General features: G+C 37.5%; 1 protein-coding gene across 1 annotated transcript in view; it reads left to right on the top strand.

Annotated features, from left to right (window-relative positions):
• brinp2 (bone morphogenetic protein/retinoic acid inducible neural-specific 2) overlaps nucleotides 1–23,764 on the top strand; it is a 141,040-nt gene that overhangs the window by 78,226 nt on the left and 39,050 nt on the right. The window contains exons 4-6 of the mRNA XM_053499439.1: nucleotides 1,297–1,478; nucleotides 11,066–11,171; nucleotides 22,980–23,216. Coding sequence (XP_053355414.1) covers nucleotides 1,297–1,478; nucleotides 11,066–11,171; nucleotides 22,980–23,216 — 525 coding nt within the window. The remainder of the gene's footprint in view (nucleotides 1–1,296; nucleotides 1,479–11,065; nucleotides 11,172–22,979; nucleotides 23,217–23,764) is intronic.

The following is a 23,764-nucleotide window of genomic DNA, read 5'->3' as shown; positions in this document are numbered from 1 at the left end:
TTGGCTCTCATTTTCCACCCAGTCCCTGTACCTGAGCAGTTTCAGAGTATCTTTCAAGCATTAAAAAAACATCTAACCAGTGAGAAACAGGTGCAGATGATGAGACTGGAGATTAGTATCCTGGTGATGCTGAATACCGAAGGCTGAGTGGCTGGAACATAAGGTTTTGCTGCTGTGGTTGTTACATAAACAACCGACTTTTAAATTGTCTTTTTAAATTTTTCAATTTTAATCTTCAGGCCCAGTGCAGCCTGCCGCAGTAAAACATTTGTTCTCATTTCTTTAATTTAATCTACATTATTTTATTTTATTTAATATGAGGAAATAAGGGACTGCGCAAAAACGTTTGCACAATATTCTATGTAACTAGTTATGATCATTTATTCTGAACTTCTGAAACCGTAGTTCTCCTGGTATTCTGCTTCCTTAGACAGTTTCAGGATTTCTCACTATACGAGGGCCTGCTAATTATCTCCAGTGCTGAATCAGGGGTATAAGGGAAATAGAATGTTGAGAACAGAAAGCTGCACAGGAATGGGGAAAGCAATAGAATTAACTCCAAGCATGAATTTCACATTCATATTTTATACAAGATTATCATAGAAAAACAGTACCGTTACCCTAAAAGGAAGAATTTAGAGAAGGATAGATAGGCAGATACTATATATATAATGGTTTATATATCATAAAGCTTCAATGTTGTACATGAATAAATGATACTGTTAATATTTTATTCCATTAACAATATAAATTTTAGGAAATATTTAATGTATTTATTTTACACTCATGTTTAGGTGTCAAATAAATAGAATTTAAAAAAATATTATTTTGTGGAAAAAGTGGTCAAATGCTCAGTATACAGTTGTGGAAATTAGTATTTTAAAATGATGCCTGGATTTGCAAATCTAAAAAGATTTTTTTTTTTCAAACTCATTTCATATATTTTTTTCAACTCCATCCGCCAGCACACCTGAGCCAGGTGATCAAGGGCTGCAGAATGCCTTTTACCTGCCTCAGTGGAGATAGAAACCAAAATAGACCGAAATACCGGCAAACTAAACTGGAAATTTCTACCGCATTGTATTTCATATTTAATGTACTGACAGTCTGAGTTTGAGCTGCTTATCCTCCATTCGGATCTCACAGAGGTGGATTGGACAGCTCACAGCTCCCAAAACTACTTTTGCAGCCAGAGTAGGATACGCTGTCACTTCACATTGTCTTGTGAAAGTGAAACCTCCTGCCTCTTCCAGCTTTTCTATCTCATACTGGGCTCTGTGTGGATTTCTTTTGAAGGCGAGGAATCTCTCACTATCTTCCTGGACAAACAGAAGCTCAGCAAGAAGTCTGAGGTCAACGGCAACAGCTCGACGGTGTCTCTGGAAATCCTGCACCAGCTGGCTGCATCCTATTTCACAGATAGAGAGAGCACCCTCAGGAGGCTTCACCATCTACAGATCGCCACCTCAGCCATCAAGGTACAAGAATTTCTTTTTTTTTCGGCTCATATCTCATGCATATTCATCATTGTACTACCGTAAGATAATAGTATTTTGAAATATTGCATGGATTATTCGGCACTTTTAAGTGTGCATAGATTGCCGAACATACTGATTGTGGTTTGGTATAAATCAGATTATGAGCGGTAGGTTGGTTTGTCTTAGTAATTACTGTATTCAGAAATTAAATTCTCTTAGGCTGTCTTTTAGGAAGTTGTATATGGTGTGAACCTTAAAAAATGAGAAAATGGGAAATGCACACTTAAAAGTTATTACTATTATTATTATTATTATTATTATTAATAATAATGATAATAATAATAATAATAATAATAATAATAATAATAATAACTTAAACCTATAAACAGCCAAAGGTGTCGTGTGTGTTTACATGAGACACTTTCATTTTGGCATGAAGTAGCACTACCTACCAGATGTGTTTTTGCCAGGGAAGCTAATGAAACATTACAAGGGCATCAAATCTACTCTGCAACACATTTTTATTACTGTTCATTGTGCAAATCAGACTGATTGGTCACCAAAGCAAAAGTGGGTCTTAACAGGTGCATCGATAATCCCATAAAGAACAATCAATCCACTCTCCTTCTCCAAAATAGGGCATGCTGCTCTTACAGACTTCCCAGCCTCTTCACATAATAAGGCACTTATTATATATATATAGGAAAGCACCACCAGGGTACGCATTATGTATGTAATCAGGATCAAAGGCAAGTCAGTTGTGTTCTCCAGGCTACAAGAAACAAAAAAAAGGAATCTGTGTTCTGTGGTCTGCTCACTCAGAAATGTCACAGTGAAGACCTGACTATGATGTATTCACCTGCTGGGTAGGTTTAAAAAAAAATCCTAGTTCTATGTATTTCTATTCTTAAATAAAACCTGATGGTGTTAAAATTGTCTGCACAATTCATGTAGTAATTATAGAAAGGGGTTAAGGACTGCATTTTTAAGTATAATTCATCTTTTTGCCATGTTCTTCTGCTCCTGGTTCTGCTTCAATAATGTTGGTCTAATAATACAATTACACATGATGGACCCACCAAATATATTCATTTGTCAAAATGACATATTATTAATAGTCACCTCTCCATGGGACAAAGTTGATATTCTTTCTGAGCTCTGACCTGGAACATGGAGATGTTGTAGTGAAAGGAAGAAGGAAGAAAAAACATGAGCTCAATAGATGTAATACAGGAGCCATGGAGTCCGTGAAAATGCTCAAGGGCATTTAACATATCTGTTTAGTCTGTCAACACCAATGGGTCGCAAAAATCGCAAATATTTGCCGTAACACAGACCTGTTCTTGTTATAAAAAAACCAAAAAACTGTGCAATCATGAGTCGGTCCCCACAGCAAGCGCAATCATTTTAACTAGGAGAGGAAGAAGACCCTTCACCTCATCTGTCTGGAGATGGCTGTGGATAGCCAGTGCTGCCAAGAAAAGTGGCAATGGTGTCTAAATAATGTCAGTTGTCAAGTCCAGTGAAGTGCAGAGTCTGCGGTTAAAGTCTTGTCACAGTCGGCGGACTCCTAAACATCGGAATTCAAGCTTATGCAGTGTACTCAAAGTCCTTAGCTAAACGTCCCTTCAGCACAGGCAGTTTTGATAAATGAGCCTTTCCCATATGCATTTTGCCTGTGACTCAGTCCACAGCAAGCTCAGCTTATTGCTCCTCGGGGAACACGCTGTATTCTCGCTACCTTTGTACATGCAGCTGGGCCTGATGGATTTGGTGAGAATCCGTAATAACTGGAAATAAAAATAGTGCCACAATAATGTACTGCTAGTCACAGGGTTACATTTTAGATTTACTAACTAAAATAAAGGGGTATTTAAAGAGTACATGTAATAAATAACATTGTTTCACATGAAAAAAAAAGTATTTATTTTTTTTCCTTTGGGTGTTAAACTGATTTCAGAATGAATGCAAAAAGGATTACAGAAAAATACCACAGTTCTAACAAAGTAGCATGTTTCATGGCATGCATGATGCAAAGATAATGCTGTATGGCTCAACTCGGACTCATTTGAAATTCGTACTTGCTGGGTGGTTTGTTTTTCTCCCAGCACTTTAAATAGTGAAAGAATAAAGACGAACAATGACAGGCACTTCTTAAAAGGCCTTAGCTCCAGAGCAAGCGCCACCATATTTCATCGATTTATATTACAGAAAAGTTTTAGATGCAAACCGAGCTGTACAAAACACTTGAACACTTACTGTCTATACAGTACCGCATTATCCTGCAGGGTCGCAGGGGGAGACCTGGGGCATGAGGTGGGGTACACCCTGGACAGGGTGCCAATGTGGCACACACATACACACACTCATTACGGGCAGTTTGGGAGCGCCAATTAGCCTAATCTGCATGTCTTTGGACCGTGGGGGGAAACCGGAGTACCAGAGGAAACCCACCAAGCACGGGGAGAACCTGCAAACTCCATGCACACAGAGACGGGAATCTAACCCAGACCCTGGAGGTGCAAACCGACAGTGCTAATCACTTCACCACCGTGCCGCCGTGCTGTACATTTATTTACCATAGCATATTTTATAACAACATATTTTTAAATATATTTTAAAATTATTACAGTAATTACGAGAACTTAAAACATAATTTTTTTATATCAAGTTTTATAGTTTTGTTGATTGAGGTAACATAACAGCCTACTTTGCATTGTGGGAGTCAAGCCTTTTTGTTTTTTAAAGGCAAAAATAATAAGTAATTTAAGTAGTTCTCTACAATAATGACTGTTATAAATGCGCAGGGTCATACAGAAGTATTGTTTGAAGTTCATGGTGCATTTTGTTTTAACATGAAAGATAGTACAGTTTCCTCTGTGCCAGTATGTGTCTTTTCATTTGCACAGTGTTGATTAAACCATTTCAGACCATGCATGAGTAGTTACTCTTTGTGCAGTGAGCTTTATTTGTTTGCTCATTTATTTGACAGGGACATCGAACATGACTTCACATACAGTATCTGTAGATGTACTAGGATTAGCCAAACGGCTAGTTTTCATTTGCAGTCCCTGGACAATTAAATGCTACCCCCTAAAAAACCATTAACGATAACAATGACATAACATCACATTATAATCATTAAATCATACAACTCCAAAATATACACGGTACATTGTGCTATTACAGCCACTGCTGTGTTTCTAAATTATCTGTTTTACTGTGTTTTTCCATGTTTATTGTACAATGCTTTATGGACTGGGAAACCACTAAAGCAGCTCAGTCTCCTGAAGAAATGTACAGGAGATGTGTGTTTGTTCAGTGCTTGTCATTTTATTATTGAAGGTCAACCTTGCCATGATAATCATTAAAGCATTAATAGATGCAATAGGTAATGGACGCATTAATTAACACCTTTATGACAGTTCTTTAATTGTTGTTGGTCTTTCGGCTGCTCCCGGAAAGGGGTCGCCACAGCGGAATATCCAGTCCGCACAACAACTTGGCACAGGTTTTACGCCGGATGACACAACCTTCTCATTTTATCCTGGCTTGGGACCGGCACTGCGTCCAGTGGCTGAGGAGGTTTGGGCACTGGCTGGGAATTGAACCCGGGCCTTCCACAAGGCAGGTGAACCACCTACCACTGAGCCACCAGTGCCCCTATGAGAGTTCTTTAATAAAAAACAAAAAAACTAAATACTGTACAGTACCTATATCAAATACTATGCTAATAATATGGGGAAAAACAACCTATAATATCTGATCTTCCCTTATATTCTGTACCTCATCTAAAAGTAGACCTCAAGTATTTTATTGCTTGTCACCATGATATTCTCTAAGCAGAAACAAAAAAAAGTGTAATCCTGATTAATAAATCCCGCTTCTCACCGTAGCAGCTGGTAGATAATAAAATGTGATTAGGTAAAATGGGAGATGCGTTTATTTGTCGTCTCGGACAGTTAAATATAGCGAACCTGGAATGGTGATTTAGTTTATGAACACCATTCTGACACAAAACAATGTTATATAAATTGTACTGTATATAAAGAATCACGAATAAGAATTAGGACCCTTGCCTCAGCTCTGTTTCTGAGACATATGCACAGGTTTGAGCAGCTGTCTATATTGTGCGTTATTAACATCATTATTGACCTCAGGCTACAAAGTTAACTTGCATGTGCAATATTATAGGAATGAATAATGCAGTATGCAATGCGGTGATGTCACCATTTAATATGTGCTAATGTTAATGCTAACCTATTTTTCCAGTCTAAAACTCATCCTGTTAGACCTGATTCAGTCCATTAAAAGCCACTGGCTTTTAATGGACCCTCAGTTATACCGCACTTAGCTACATGGCTTATTTAATGTTCACCTTGTAGTACTCACTTCCGCCCCTTCTCTAATCCAGCACATTATATCTTAGAGACACCACTTCTGCGGTGATAATTATTGCGATGAATACAGTGCTGTGCATTACTCATGGGCTTCACTTTAGGATTACTGGCAGTGTAATATTTCAAAGAATGTGTATGATCCGTGTAATCCATATATGAAACTGTAAACAAACTGATTTTTTTTCTTTTGAATTGACTCATTTATTGCCTTGGAACTGACATTACAGCCTTAACAACATGCCTTTTTGTATTCAATATTATATAAAAAAAATATTGGACTACTAAACCTTCTGTAGAATACTTAAAATACTGTGTTAACATCAACATTGCCACTGCCATTTCTAGGAAGTTGTCATTCACTTCACATTTCCTTCTCAATGTGTGCTCTTGAAAGAAAAAGAAAACATGTTAGGCTAATGTCTGAGCATTTTTCTACAACATTTGTCAGCATACAAGTCAGATTGAGAGTGATATCAGTGTGACATTTCATTAGAGATAGACTTCAATTCAGGTCAGTTATCAATTTAGAATTGATTTGACACTTTTTAACATAAAAATGATCAATATTAAAATAATACTTCAGTTTGTTAGGAAAATAGATGTCACATTTTTTCTTTGCAAATACTCACATTTTGCAAGAGTATTGTTTCTTTTTTTGAACGTATCGTGGTTTGGTGCAGTCCCGGCATTTAGTGTGGAGCCGAATATTGGTAGGGCAAAAAGTTTAGTGCTTTGTATGGGACATGACATTTAAACAGTAAACAACACAAATTATATAGTATTTTAATGTTTAGTAAATACTTTTAGTTTTTAATACTTCAGAAATCTGTAATATAGCTGCTAGAAATGAATTGGATAGTCATTTTAAGTGCTGTTGAATAGAACCAAATAGAAATTTGCAATGGATAAATCTAATGATTCAAAACAACAGACTACCTATGATGCACAGCTCACCGAAATGAGGATGGGCTCCCTGTTGAGTCTGGTTCCTCTCAACGTTTCTATTTCCATCACAGGGAGTTGTTACTTGCCACCGTCACCCTCGACTCGCTCATCAGGGACAATCTGATCAGTGTGATTTATGCATATTTTCTCAAACATTTTCATACTCGTTCCCTTATTTTCTTTTTTATTCTGTAAAACTGCTTTGCAACAATGACCATTGATAAAACCTCTGATGTGTATTGGCTTCAGTAATGCTTTTAATCAGGAAGCTGCATCTTCACGCAATCAAGCGGTAAATAAAGTTTCCGTGGCTGTTTCCAGTATAAATCCCCATTTCCTGCCCTGTTGTTTAAACATCTAACCTGTTTTTTTATTTGTCCTTTTTTTCTTATTCTACTATTTAAAAAAAAAGAAAAATCAAAGCCAAACATTAATGTACAACTTTGTTTTTTATTAAATAAAATGTTATGAAAAAATTAATATATTTTACATCATATAGTCCCAGTGCTGTACAATTAAAAAAAATATTTTTTACATGCTGTTCTGCACTTATAAATATGAAAAATATTATAACATTTTTTCATGGACACCAATACACTGTAGAGATGTCAGGACTGAAAGTTCAACACATGCATCATTTATTGCACTGCAGGAACTCTTCTTGAAACTAACAAATTCATATAAATCATTTGTTATGATTCCTGTTTATTCACACCACCTTGAATATTTCTTAGCAGGATTAACATGAAACATGAATAAGACGAAAGCAGAAAAGTACTTACTAGTTTGTAGGGTTACAGCAGAGATAAATTACAAGACATTCCTGATAAACTGAAGCAAAGCAAAAGAGCATCATTTATTTAAGACTTGAGCGTACTACTGTTTAATAGTTTTACAAATGCAATTTTAGATTTATTGGAAAATTCTGCAAAATTTGACAAGTATTTTGAAGCCAAAAGTAGTGCTCTTCTTGTTTCGAACCAAAAAGAAAATCTGTCTTATGTTCTTCATAATTTTCAAAATGTTTTGCAGGAATTTGTAACAATTGAATCTTATTCAATCCAGCCTTGTACTGTTGGTGTGCAATTCACAAAAAAAATGAGATGGGTTAAGACTCGTATTTTTCTACCGTTCAACCGGCAGACCTTTTTTATCCAGAGTAAGTCAGATTATAAGTCAGTCACAGAGCTGAGTGTAAAGGGCCGCTGGTGGAATTTCTCCCTTCAGGAATGTATCGTCTTTATAAATGGCAGTCATGGGGCTTGATCAGATGTTGTTTCAAGCACTTTACCTTAAGAAATATCTGTGATGCATTTTTTCTAGACATAGCACACTTGAGCTGCAGACAGTATATGGCACACTATATTAACCTCACTTACAGTATAGTAAACAAAACACTGAAATGTAAGGACGCTGCGAGTGAGGCAGCAGAACACAAGATATTTCCTGTTAATTAATATTGCCATAATTTCCACAAGATGGTGCAGTTAACATGTTAACATGGTATCTGATATAACAAGTTTTGTCTCAGCTCGACTTGAGCGTATAGGATTCCACATCTAAAAACTCAGACATTTGAAAAATCCCAACCCGGCTGTTCTCCAAAAGAAAACCCGTACATTTGTACCCGAGTCACATAGCGCTCAAAAGATTTATAATTTCACAATTTGGTGTCACCCAGAATAGGACAGGTTCCCCTTTGAGTCTGGTTTCTTTCAAGGTTTCTTCTTTATGTCATCTCAGGGAGCTTGTTCTTGCACTTTTGCCTCTGGCATACATCTGCTCATTAGAGAGCTAAGTGTAGATCTACATCCGGAATTCTGTAAAGCTACTTTCTGCCAATTCCTCTTGTTAAAGCGCTACAACGATAAATTCAAACTGAAATAAAATCCCACTGCGGCTTTTTTGTTTACCAGTAATGTGTATACGTCTTTGTTTCTAACTCTGCTGGCACCACTTTATTAATTCTTCTAAAAGATGCAATAATTGTTACATTAATCATATCTGCCCAAGGATAAGGGTTAATAAATAGTTCCCTAACACAAAGTGTGTGTGTGTGTGTGTGTGTGTGTGTAAATTTGAGTGCATTAAGAAATGAAAAAAAAAAAAAAACAGGTTGTGAAAAATTTATTTATTAAATATCCATATATTATAGTTGAAGCTACTTTTGGCCAATTCCTCTTTTAATTGGTAACAAATAACAAAGTAGGGATTAATTCTTAGTTTACTAGCATCAAATCTTTTCGAATTAAATTAAAAATTTCACTTTGGTGTCTTATTAATTTTTAATAAATCATATGTGCTTCTTTTCGGGACCTTTGCCGAAAGTGATCCAAAGAAGGAGGTGTCCTAATTTATGGTATGCTCGAGTATAACTTGTATAATTCGCCAATCAAATAAATATGTTGACAAGCTCTGATAGGATTCTATATATACTATTTGTAAGGCATAAGCTTTCTCAGGAAGCACTTCATGCACAAGCTCATTTTTTTTTAAACCGAAAATAATGCTCAGTAATGTTAATTACATTGGTGAAGCATCTTGAATAAAGTAGACAAACATAGGATTATATATTGTCTGAGAATCTCAATAAGGCTATAAACATGTGCAGGAGATAATGAGAGTGATTTTCAACACACAAGTAGTTTTATTAAGATGAAGTGATGCTGTAATACTGTCTTTCGATGCCAATCTTTAAACAAATGGTAATTTTGGGTACAATGAGATTTATGGTTGCTAAATGCAAGACTTGCCCACACAATCAGTCTATGTATTCTTTAGCCATCTGCGTATGAAGGGAGGAACAAGTTTTGGCAAAAAGATGTTACAAAAAGTATGTATGTATGTATTTCTTTGAGTCATAAGGGTGTTAAAAGGCACAAACGCCAAAATATTAATTAAACATTGTTTCAGTCTGATCAGTATGATTATTTTGAAAAATGCTATTAATTCACCTCCAACTTATGTCAGAAAGAATAAATCTGGCTGCAGTTGTCTTTAAGGCAAGGCACGTATATATACTATATATATATATATATAGTAAGGATGTTTCTTACTGCAGGCAGTAAATTCAAACAGGTTTTAAGTTTTTTGTTGTATACAAACCCATTTCAATTATAAAAATTCTTGAAGGTCTTTAAAAAAAAGTTTAAATATACAAGTTTGCAATGCATCCTTAGTCTCTTCATTTACTAGCATTAAGTTTGCCTTTGGTCATTTAAGTCAGCACTTCTTCATAATAGTCCATGCTTGCTAGGGTAACAATGGCAATAACAGAGTGAAAACAGCCTCTTTGTGTGTCATAAATATGGTCATTCGCCATTGAGCTTTGCAATGTTTTACAAATACGTTGTTTACAATAGAAGGTTAAATTACGGTTTGCAAAAAAAAAAAAAAAAAAAAAATGCTTGGTTATAGACAACCTTGTGTCTCTAAGGAACATAATTTGCCAGAGTGAAACTCTGAAAATGGCATGTATCTCAGTATTAGTTTTATGATGCCCATCTGGGGACTATTCCTACCTTCTGTTTATCCTTATCCCACGATAGCCCTGGATATAGCACAACTCACTGAAGTTGAACGAATAAATTAATTTCCTAATGTAAAGTAGTTGAAGGTTCTGAGAGTATATTAGACAGGATACCTTTAAAAGCATGTCTGTTCCAAGAGGGTTATAAATTTACCTGGCAGAAGAAGAATAAGAAGATTGGCATGATGTTTTGTGAAGTCACTCTGCCTACGTCCCTAATTTCAGTCTATGAGTTCTTCTGATCTCTTTCACTCTCTGGGTGGAGGCTGTGCCTGTCAAAGCCAATAAAATGAAAGACATGCATGCAGAGAAGGATACAATGATAAATGGTGTTATCTCTTTATTTCAGACAGATATTTGAGTCACACAGAGAGAGAGAGAGAGAGAGAGAGAGAGAGAGAGAGATTTTAGGAACAACAGAGTCATGCTTCAGTAAGGACTGAGTTCATGCTGTGACAATTGCACATAGATGTTAATATTGCATTAATGAAGTTTCCAGTTGTCGTATTCTTTGCTCGTTGAAATAAAAGCCTTGTGAATTGGCCGTTTGTGATGGGCTGCAATATGCTGAATTGAGGTTATTTATTCTGGATGACTTTGGTTTGTTTTCGACAACAGCCATGTGCCTCACTGCTTTTCTCCCATTAAAGAGCAACAAACAGGTGCATGATTTCAGCGGTAATAAGGCGGTAAAATATCCCCTTGTTTCCTAGGTAACAGAGACCAGAACAGGGCCTCTGGGATGCAGTAACTACGACAGCCTGGATTCTGTCAGCTCAGTGCTGGTGCACAGCCCGGAGAATAAAATCCATCTGAAAGGTAAGACAACTTTTTGCTTACTGGTGTAGCTGTGTATTACATCATTACAGCTGCTGTAACTTTATAATAAAGACCGTCAAAGGTTGTTGGTAGGATCTGCAGTCATTTAACCATGAGAAATAGAAAATTTGTTAATTTAATTTAACCTTGTTTAATATATGGCAGTTCTCATCAGAAGTATAAACTATATACTGTACAGTAATATATACTACACTACATATATATATGTACCTTCTCATTTAATGTGTTTTCTTTATTTTCATGACCATTTACATTGGTAGATTCTCACTGAAGGCATTAAAACTATAAATGAACACCTGTGGAGTTATGTACTTAACAAAAAGGTGAAATAACTGAGAACATGTTTTATATTTTAGTTTCTCCAAAATAGCCACCCTTTGCTCTGATTACTGCTTTGCACAATTTTGGCATTCTCTCGATGAGCTTCAAAAGGTATTCACCTGAAATGGTTTTCCAACAGTCTTGAAGGAGTTCCCAGAGGTGTTTAGCACTTGTTGGCCCCTTTGCCCTCACTCTGCGGTCCAGCTCACCCCAAACCATCTCGATTGGGTTCAGGTCCGGTGACGGTGGAGGCCAGGTCATCTGCCGCAGCACTCCATCACTCTCCTTCTTGGTCAAATAGCCCTTACACAGCCTGCAGGTGTGTTTGGGGTCATTGTCCTGTTGAAAAATAAATGATCGCAACTAAACGCAAACCGGATGGGATGACATGTCGCTGCAGGATGCTGTGGTAGCCATGCTGGTTCAGTGTGCCTTCAGTTTTGCATAAATCCCCAACCGTGTCACCAGCAAAACACCCCCACACCATCACACCTCCTCCTTCATGCTTTACAGTGGGAACCAGGCATGTGGAATCCATCCGTTCACCTTTTCTGCGTCTCACAAAGACACGGCGGTTGGAACCAAAGATTCCAGATTTCCACTGGTCTAATGTCTTTTCCTTGTGTTTCTTGGCCCAAACAAATCTCTTCTGCTTGTTGCCTCTCCTAGCAGTGGTTTCCTGGCAGCTATTTGACCATGAAGGCTTGATTCGTGCAGTCTCCTCTTAACAGTTGTTGGCAGATGGGTCTGCTGCTAGAACTCTATGTGGCATTTATCTGGTCTCTGATCTGAGCTGCTGATAACTTGTGATTTCTGAGGCTGGTGTCTTGGATGAACTTCTTCAGAAGCAGAGGTTACTTTTGGTCTTACTTTCCTGGGTCGGTCCTCATGTGTGGCAGTTTTGTTGTAGCTCTTGATGGTTTTTGCGACTCCACTTGGGTACACAATTTTGCGGACCGACTGACCTTCATTTCTTAAAGTTATGATGGCCACTCGTTTTTATTTAGTTAGCTGATTGGTTATTGCCATAATATGAATTTTAACAGTTGTCCAATAGGGCTGCCGGCTGTGTAGTAACCTGACTTCTGCACAACACAACTGATGGTCCCAACCCCATTGATAAAGCAAGAAATTCCACTAATTAACCCTGATAATGTACACCTGTGAAGTGAAAATCATTTCAGGTGACTACCTCTTGAAGCTCATCGAGAGAATGCCAAGAGTGTGCAAAGCAGTAATCAGAGCAAAGGGTGGCTATTTTGAAGAAACTAGAATATAAAACATGTTTTCAGTTATTTAACATTTTGGTAAGTACATAACTCCACATGTGTTCATTCATAGTTTTGATGCCTTCAGTGAGAATCTACCAATGTAAATGGTCATGAAAACACATTGAATGAGGTGTGTCCAAACTTTTGGCCTGTACTATATATACTGTATATAGTATTTACTGTGTAAATAGTGATATATATATATATATATATCACTATTTACACAGTTTTTATTCCGCAGTTTTAAACTGTCATGTTCACCATATGTGAGAATAACATGGCGCAGCACTGATTTACTGATGTACTAATTAAGCAATTAATGATTTAATGCTTGGTAGATTCATGATTGAACACAGAGCCACAGCAAATAATAATTACAAATTTTAATTACTTATCTGAAAGCAATGGAGAGCCCTTAAATCAACCAGTGCTTTACATTCTTGTCATTGGTTTTGGTTTTCTCTTTATGATTGTGTGTAAGAAATGACAGGCATGGGAGTTGATGGGAAAGTGGGACATAAATAACAACATGAGCTGTAGTGACAAAAGGTGGTCAGGGACTCTGGTTTAATTGGGTATTTATTATTGTGCTCTCAAAACTGCTTCACCCTCACAAGGGGCCAGTGTAAGCCCTTCACTTTAATCTGGATTGACTGAACAGAGAGCATATGACTGGGGGAAAAAAATAAGACTTGCAATAAAACACACGTACCATCATACCTGAAGCCATTCTGGAATGAGTAGTGGTTTGTTTGTTTGTTTTTTAACTAATTTAGTGAAAAAAAGCATTAATCTGTGTGTCACATTAAGAGGCGGAAGGAAACTAAGTACTTCATTACTGTTCAGTTTTCACATATCTGTATTTTACTTGAGTAGTCTTATCAGTGGTTTCTTTTTTTCTTGCCTACAACAAATATCTGTACTTTCTACTTCACTACTTTTCTGCATGTTGTCGTTTTACATACCCACAGTGGTGTGTAATATTTGAAGCAGTCATATCGCCACCTGCTGACTAATAAAGGTAATAATGTGATTTGCCTTAGCTCTGCTTAATTATGTATAGGTGTTTGGAATCAGAAGTGGAGGTGGCTGCTGATAACACCGAATGTAGCACATTAGATGATGACTTCATTTGTGAGCTTATACAAGTTTACAAGTTTACAATTGTAAGTGAGTACTTTTTTTTTGTTTTTTTTTTCTGAGCAGAAATGGTAATGGAGGTCTTTTATTTTTACTTTAGCTATATTTGACCTTTTACATGATTTGTGTACTTTGTCCACTGCTCCCAAAATTAGTATGGAATGTTCTTGGGAGCTTTGACGTTTCCCCTTAAAGAATCTATCTCATAGGTTTTGTTTCATTTTTATTGCTCTTTGTTATACATTCCTAACAATTCATGTAGTCTTCAGTGTTACCACATCCGTAACAATTTTTAATACAGTATAACTGTTAAATACACTGCCTGGCCAAAACATTCATCATTAAAAAAGGGTCAAATTATTGGGTTGCATCAAGCAAAGAAAACAACAAAGGAGATTTGAAATGACTGGAGCTGGGTTAAGAACCTTTCAACACAATCCTAAAACCTGGTAGTGCTGAACCGTCACCTTTGTGGAAGAAATGTGGCTCTGGGAGCATAAGGAATCATTTTCACACATGAACTGGACACAACATTGTGTGATGTAATTGAGCTAAAGGTTATGGAATAAATTCTTAGCGTGTGCACCTTTTTTTTTGGCCAGGCAGTGTGAGTTATTATTATTGTTATTATTATTATGAGGAATTATTTTCGCATAGGAACTGGTCACCACAATGTGTGCTATTATTGACTTAAAGGTAACTGAATAAATCTTAGAGAGTGTGACATTTTTTTTGGACCAGGCAGTGTGGGTTTATATTATTATTATTATTATTATTATTATTATTATTCCTGGATTTTTCTTATACATTTATTTCTGTTAAATATTTAATCACAAATAATATTTAGGTTGTAGTATGCACAACAGATATATTATATCTGTATACACTACAAAGGTTAATCCACATTTATTACATCTCATTATAGAAACAGTAAACAAGCAAAAAAAGAAAAGAATTAATGAACAAGGAAATAAATTTTTTTATCTCAAATTATCAATTACCAAGGCTTAGCAGAAATGGACAAAGAAATAGAAGGGTGTAAAAAGACAAACTAATGAAGGGTTGACCTAAGGACACGTACACATTAGGGAACAGGCTAATGAAGGGACTGTGGCAGACTAGAGAAGAAACCAGCAGCACATGTCAAAATTAAACCGACGCGCACTGCGCTGGGAAACACACTGTTGTCTGAGGGGATTCGTGTCAGGGTTTGGCAGCCTGATGTGGGACAATGACATTTTATTCGATGAAATTCTGTTTGTAGAAGGTGCCAGCTGCATTATCTGTAACAAACAGCTAGTTTCTCTATGCCTTTTTTTATTGTGTATAGATATATTTACTGATGGACACATTCTTTAACGTTTCTATTATTTCTGTTATACCTATTATAGTATTAGAATGTATTTCACTATGGAAACTAGAGCAAAGTCCTTTGTGTTGCCAGTATGATTTATCCATCCATCCATTGACTTATCCATTAAACCATTTAAGCATGCAATGCAAAATTAAAAGCATTAATTTAAACAATTTTAACAAAAAATAAGCAAAACATTTTTTTAATTCTTTTGTGTATTTAAATTCTTGCATGCCATCATCTTGCATGACAAAAAAACCTTTCTGCTCCATTCAGGATTTTTAGAACCACAAAGTGTTAGATTAGATACAACGTTTATATTTTGTCTCTTCTCTTTCTTTCATTTTTTTTTAATAACAAGCTTAACTGGCTATGAAGCATAAAGATCAGAGAGATGCACTGAGGTGTATAAAGAGTGCTCTTTAAAGAGATCTTTATTGTGCATGACTGTCTGAATCAATGACATATGCACAGAACCGATGAAATAAGTGAAAATTACTGTGACCCGAAGAGCTCCTAGACGGAGAACAGAAGACAAAGTTACTTTTACATTTTCTGAGTAAGTTCCTGTTAATCATTTAGCAGTGGCTTTCTTCTGAAGTGACTTAAAAGTGACAAGTGAGTCAGAGTACAATCCTAGCCTCTAGCGGTATGAAGGGGCTGATACAGATGGGAGCGCTGCAGAATTAAATATTCTCTACTTGGCTAGAAGCAAGTGGAAGATGATTGCAGGAAGAACAGCGGCAAGAAGCAGCTAAACAAAATGTTTGCTTTAAAGGGAAAACAATAAACAAGTGAACAAAGCCTTATATCAATGTTTGTAATTAAAACAGTTGCATTAAAGCTTTTAATAATAGAATTCTGATAGTTTTTTCCCCTTTAAGCTAATTATTTTTGTGTTTTTTAAATTTAATTGTCTTTGTTTATCTTCACTTTGTCTTAAGTGTTCCTAAAGAGGCAAACGTAACTGAATCAGAATAAAAATGCGTAGTGTAAACAAAGGATGACGGCAACTAAGTAAATTTACTTTACTGTTTTTAAGTATCTGTACTTTACCTGAGCAGTTTTATTAGCGCATACTTTTTACTTTACTCCACTACAGCCTTCAGAATATATCCATACTTTCTACTTTACTACATTTCTGCATTGCATTGCGAAACATAACCACAGTGGGAAGGACTAATATCTCCACGTGCTGACTATATGTAATTGGTCTTCTTCTTCTTCTTCTTCTTCTTCTTCTTTGTCTTTCGGCTGTTCCCTTTCAGGGGTCGCCACAGCGAATCATCTGCCTCCATCTAACCCTATCCTCTGCATCCTCTTCTCTCACACCAACTAACTTCATGTCCTCTCTCACTGCATCCATAAATCTCCTCTTTGGTCTTCCTCTAGATCTCCTGCCTGGCAGTTTCAACCTCAGCATCCTTCTACCGAACCACCTCACCATCTCTCCTCTGAACATGTCCAAACCACCTCAATCTGGCCTCTCTGACTTTATCTTCAAAACATCTAACATGGGTTGTCCCTCTGATAAACTCATTCTTAATCCTATCCATCCTTTCACTCCCAAAGGGAACCTCAACATCTTCAGCTCTGCTACCTCCAACTCTGCCTCCTGTCTTTTCTTCAGCGCCACTGTCTCTAAGCTGTAGAGCATCGCTGGTCTCACCACTGTTCTGTACACCTTTCCTTTCATTCTCGCTGATACTCTTTTATCGCACAACACACCACACACTTTTCTCCACCCATTCCAACCTGCCTGTACCCGCCTCTTCACCTCCTTTAAACACTCTCCGTTGCTCCGGACCGTTGACCCCAAGTACTTAAAATCCTGCACCTTCTTTACCTCTGCTCCCTGTAGCCTCACCGATCCTCCTGGGTCCCTCTCATTTACACACATGTATTCTGTCTTGCTGCGGCTAACCTTCATTCCCCTGCTTTCCAGAGCATACCTCCACCTCTCCAAATATGTATATATATTGTGGTGTGGGCAGGGCGGCGGCTGACGACCAGCATGCCTCGCGGGGATGTCGGTGTGTTCACCATGTTGGGGAAAAGTTTTTGGGTTAGTGGCTTCGGCCCTGTTGTGTGTGTGTTGGGGGTGTGACGTGTGAAATGTGCTCTGGTTCAGGCTGAAGCTGAATTGGATGTAGGTTCCTGAGTGAAGGTGCTGCTCATGCCATACCTGCTGTGTGCTTAATAAAGTACTCCCAGCCATTGCATTAGGCAGCAAATAAGCTCACTCGTCTCTCCAGCATTCTTCCCGGCGTAAAAACGCTACAATATAATACATATATGTAATCGGTTGATTTACCTTTCTCTTTAATGTTTAATCATGTAGCAGGTGTAATCAGAATTGTAGATGGTTTCAAAAAGCCAAAAAAAAGGATGTTTGCAGCTCATAAGCAGAGAGAGATAGAGAGAGAGAGAAACTCTTTTACTAGGCTACAGTGATCATTAGCTCTAGTAAGATCTAGTAAAAGCGTTCGTATTAACAAGCCCAGTACTTTTTATACTTTAGTAAAATTGATGGTGCACTTTTAGACCTATGCTTAAGTAGATTAATAAATTACTTGAGTAATATTTTATCTGGGATATCTTTATTTTTATATGATTTGTGTGCCACTTTAGTTGAAAAATATTCTCCTGTGACAAACAATTCCAACAAATTGGCACCAGGACCACTAAGCACACTCACACATGCATTCATTCTGTACACCGTCTATCTTGTACAGGAATGTGGGAGGCCTGGAGCCAATCCCAGGGAACCTGCGACACTATCAAAGCACACAAACACACTACAGGCAAGTTGGACATGAAAATTTAAAGTACCCAGAAAGCTGAGGAGAACATGCAACTCCCACGCACACCCATTCCTGATGCGGGAATAAAACCCTCAACTCTGGAGGTGCAAGGCCACTATATAACATAATACCAATGATGATTAAAAAAAAAAAAAAGGTACTTTGGTTTATGTTTAAAAATTATAAGACACATTCAACTGTCAGCCATAACATTATGGGTGGGTGGAAATTATGTAGGTTTTTAATTATGACTCATTATTAAGTCTCATTTGATATAAGACATTTGAATGCCAAATAAATAAATGGTGGCCACACTGTGGCCTCACACCTCCAGGGTTGAAAAGCAAGACATTTTGTCCAATCAATCGGTGCATAAGCAGTGGTGTGGAGAAACAAAGGATCTGCTCATTATTTAAAACATATTGTATAAACTTAGCAGGCAAACACGGTAGAAGTATTGTCATGGCAGTATTGTGTGTCTGTGAAGACGAAAGTAGCGTGTGTGTGTGTGTGGCAGGCTGATATAGAGAGAGAAAATGGATTTTTAACTTCTCTAATTATACTTGCTTTTGCTTTACACGCATGCTGTACACACATGCATACAGACACAAAATAAAATATATTTTACACACACACGTGGTCACAGTGTTAAAGTAAACAGTACACACGTGCACGGATGTTAGACCCAGCAAGGGAGACGATTGCCCACAATTACGCAGCACAAGAGAGAGAAAAAACATTGGCTTAGTTGTGATCACGTGACGCTCGGCGTCAAAAAAAGAAGCGCATGCATAATACATGATACTCTGTACTCGTAAACCAAGACTTGCTCATTTTCCAAGTCAATATTTATTAAAAATATTTGCTAGCTTGCGGAACACTCGCAAACCGCGTTACTCGCATTTCGAGGTTTTACTGTACTTCATAAAAAGAAAATAAAAGAAAGGTTTTAGACTGTCCAAGTCAATCACCAGGCCAGAACCCATTTGAGCATGCATTCACCTCCTGAAGAGGAGACTGAGGAGAGAAACAATCTAAGACAAATAAGAACTGGAAGAAGCTGTGGCACAAACCAGGGAACATGAACAGGAACATAAAGATGTCAGGAGGTGGCGTGATGAAACCAGTGCTATTTTGTAAAGCAATACAAACCTCTCATTTTTGTAATCTACTGTTTCTGACTTGTTCTTTCTGCTATATACCACAATTTTCAAACAGTTTAAAATAGAACCCTGAACCATTCTTTTGCTGTATGGCACAACCCTAAACGTAACAACTATAATGTACTTGTTCAGATATTTTTGTCTACCTTAAGAAATGGGTTCTGCCACCAAAATATCATGTTTTAGGATTAATTCTATATGAATTTTATAGATGAGGTGGGTCTAGATGATTGGTCTGGTCTAGACTGGTCTAGATGAGACCAGTAAAAAGTTTGGACACACCTTTTAATTTAATATTGGTTTGTTTTGTGAATCATTTTCCACATTCCGGAGCAATACTGGAGATTTTAAAACTGTAAAATAACACATATGGAATTAGGCAATTAATTAACAACAACAACGACAACAGTCGGTTGTTATCTTAAGACGCAAAGGTCAGCTGTTCTGGAATACTGTAGTTCTTGTAAGAACAATATTTTCAGATGCATTTGCAAAACCCATCAAGCACCAAGACTTACCTCAGCTGAAGAGGAGGAATTTATTTCAAGTTACCAGCTTTAAAAGTCATCAATTAACAGCACCTTAGATTAGAGCCTTAGTTATAAAGACTTTACAGAGCATACAGTAAGTAGCAAACACATCTCAATATCAACTACTCAAATGGTAATTATCACTTATTATGGATTTATTCAGCATTGTTTTGCCATGTAGAATTAAATAAAAAAACACGAAATACCATGGAATTAGAACGTGTGTCCAAACTTTAGACTGGTTAAAAAAAACTTAAAACTGTCTATTTTCATTAAGAGATGCCTTTAAAATTCTAATGACTAAAATCCGCTGCTTGTATTTTAAAGGTCTTGTGTAGCATTAATTAATTAGGCTTGATTAAATTATGCAGCAGCATGTAAGTCTGTGTATTTTCCACTTAATTGTCTAGAGGGGAAAAAAACGTGTGTACCTGTGGGAGAAAGAAAAAAAGCTGATGTTCATTTTAGGTTATGGTTTTTATTAATGCTTCATGCTTTTAGATGAAGAATGGGTTATCTAAAGACGCACATTTACAATAACCCAAATGACAGATGTGTCTCCACAAGTGACCAAAGCACACACAAAAAAAGAAAGATAGTAATGGCAGTAAATGGAAAGCCGGTGTCTGTGCTAATTATACACATGGCCTGTGCAAGTACTTGCAACTTTCTTGAGTTTGACATTTAAAAGTCATCCCACTTAATACGGTTACCTCCTGAAGAAATCTCCCCACTGACAAAAGCCATGTAAGTACTTTAATAAGCTGAGGCAGGGGCATGGTTGATGCAAAGGAAGAACAGTGGCTGGATGGATGGAGGATACCTGAGGCCTTTATTTTTGTCAGTTTATCCGTTCCGAAGACTCTTCAGACTATTTTATTATTTTAAGGTTGGACTATTTTATCATGTTCCTGACCAGAGATGGTCATATCATACTCTCGAAGATAATAGAACTACAGTAAACCAAAACCATAACCAGGACTCACAAGATACAATAGATCTAATTCAGTCTGTGGATATTACTGATGACTCCAATAAACCTTTGTGTGGGAAAAAAAAACAAAACATATCACTCTGTTTCTCTTCATGAAAAGGCTGAGATTGAGGAGGAGAGGGCACAAGAGCTGTTATTTAGCCTTATCCGGAATGAAAGCCATCCAAGTCGCTGTCTTTTGTGTGCCTCCCCACACTGTTGGCTCCGCACCCACCATAAGCCAGGCCTTGAGAGGAAGACTGCATCTAATTACGCCTCTTGTTTTCCTGCAATTCGGAGAATAAATACTGGAGGAAAAAAAAAATTATGTCTCATAAATATTCATACCGGGAGAGAGAATTTGAAAAGCTGAGAGAAAAAGGAATTGATTCTCTCTTGATGGGTGTCAGATCTGGTGAAGCTGAGAAGAGCTTTTCTCAGATAATATAATTAGCAGTTGCTCAACACCCGCAGCTGGGCTGTAAAATGTGGATCGATCTCACCAGCAGATGGATAGTGAACGTATTCATTATCGAATGATTGTATGCAGTGTTCGTCAGGACGTATTGATTACGAATGCTTAATTGACTATATTGTTGCCAGTTAAAACAAAAGCAACAATTAAAGTGTTTTAAAAATATATTACATATACAATCCACCCACCATCGTATGCACTATTGAGTTCTATAGGATGGGCTATTCTCAGCGAATCATCACAAATTCATTTGTCTGCATAGATATCGATACTCGCATTACCGTCCATCAAAAAATCAGAACAGGATGTGGCCGGAGAATGCCACATTGATTGTCTGTCTGCAAAGCACCTCTGCTTCATGACAGCGATATATGGCTGAATGACCTTGCTGTAGAGATACTTAGTCTTTATCCATCCCATTACCCAATTATAGAGCTGGCATGGCAGTCCCCTGTCCTAAATAGAAATGTGCAAGCAAACATGGTCAGACGTCTGACCCACTTTACCTTCCATCCTCTCCATGTTTCCCACACAGTCTAAAGAAGATAATGCAGGAGAATGAGCTTGAGCTCTGCACATGCCTTAAAATTAATATATAAATGAATGTAAAAAAAAAAAAAAACTTTTTGGGGTGTACAAGGAATTTGAAAGAAGAAGAAGAAGAAGAAATTCAAAAAAACTTCCATGAATTTCATTTGTGTTGTAAAACCATAATTGGTCATAGGTCACGATTCCTCTCAGCAGACTCCATGGATATCAGCTTGTGGCATAGTGGTTAACACTGTCGCCTTGCACCTCCAGCGTCCGGGTTTGATTCCCAACTTTCAGCCTGAATGCATGGAATAGGGCCAGGGGTAGATCAGTGGTTAAGGCATCGGACTACGATTCGGAAGATCCCAGGTTTAATCCCCACAACCACCAAGTTGCCACTGTTGGGCCCTTGAGCAAGGCCCTTAACCCTCAACTGCTCAGATGTGTAATGAGATAAAAATGTAAGTCGCTCTGGATAAGAGCGTCTGCTAAATGAACTTGCATGTTTTCCTCATGCCTGGTAGTTTTTTTTTCGAGTTCTCTAGTTTCCTCCCACAGTCCAAAGACATACAGAGTTAATAACATTAGGTTAATTAGTGTTACCAAATTGCCTGTTGTGTGTGAATGAGTGTGTGTGCTCTGCATCCAGGGTGTACCCCAGCTTGTGCCCTGGGATAGGCTCCAGGCACCCGTGCGCCTCTGTATACAGGATGAGTGAGTGAGTGTCCTGTTAAGGTTAAGGGAAAGGTTTCCAAAATGACTTCTAGTGTGGCTCGGGTTGCAGTTTAGTTCCTTTATGTATTTGAAATTATGTACAAATAACAATTCTCAGAATTCAATCATCACGAGAATAGCTCCTTCCTTCCACTTAAGGAAATGATGTGCAGCATCCGTTCCAGCACATTTGCTGTCAAATAGACAGATGTTGTCACTATTATTAGACAATTATAATGGCTCTCTTGAGGGTTGGTATTTTTAAAGTAAACAAGGCGTGCTTAATTATTTGTCTGTATATATGTTGTTGCTTAATTACTTACTTTCTGCTTTTTTGAAAGTAACTAGGAGAATGAATTAATGAAATTTTTTAAAGAAGAAACCCTAACATTTCTTTTTTTTGCATGGTAGTAGCCATGTTGTCCTTTAAAAAAGATACTGAAAAGTTTAAAATTCATATATAGATTATTTGTATTATGGAGCACTAAGAAATTCTTCTATTTAAATTCAGGTTTACAAGATGTTCTTCCTGACTTCCTGCGCAACCGCTTCGTGGAGGCAGCGCTCAGCTATGTGGCATGCAATTCTGAAGGTGAGCTCTTGTGCCGCAACAATGACTGCTGGTGCCGATGTTCTGCCAAGTTCCCTGACTGCAACTGCCCCTTCTTGGATATCAGAGCCATGGAAGAGAGTCTTCGAAAGAGCAGGGAGACCTGGTTCACCTTGAACAATGACTTTATTGAGTCAGGTAAGGATTCTCCTACCCTGATATGTCTGGTGCTAACAGTAGTTTGTCTAATGCAATTAGTAGCTCAAAGATCATGGGACAGCAAGGTGTTCTTTGAAAAACAATTAAAATCGGAGACATGCATATTACATCGCTTTTGGGAAACTGGGACTAAGCTTCTGAAGCATGGCCGCAGGAAGACATTCAAGGCTTTTTGCAAACAGTAAGGAGAACACTGACACTGTATTAGAGCACTCAAAGTCTTTTTAGCTCTGAGGTACAAGTACATTTGACAAAGCTAAGTCTTCTACGGCTGTGTTTGATGGTGACAGCTGATTGATATGGGTACCATGCTCCCATCTCTCTGTCTCAGTGTTCCTCTCCAGGTCTCTCACACTTCGTAAATGGATCATCTGTTAGCATTTTGCATTACCCCAGGGGGTATATCTCAAAATGAACTCGCATAGCGAAGTTCAGTTTAATTACTTTGGCCAACATTTAGAGACAGAGCTTAAGTTAAAAGTTACTGTATGTTAATATTTGCAGGAGAAAGTTCTTCATTTTCAGGG

The sequence above is a fragment of the Clarias gariepinus genome, chromosome 1 (genome assembly GCF_024256425.1).
Source record: "Clarias gariepinus isolate MV-2021 ecotype Netherlands chromosome 1, CGAR_prim_01v2, whole genome shotgun sequence".
Classification (NCBI taxonomy): Eukaryota; Metazoa; Chordata; class Actinopteri; order Siluriformes; family Clariidae; genus Clarias; species Clarias gariepinus.
This window is presented reverse-complemented; position numbering and strand designations above follow the sequence as displayed.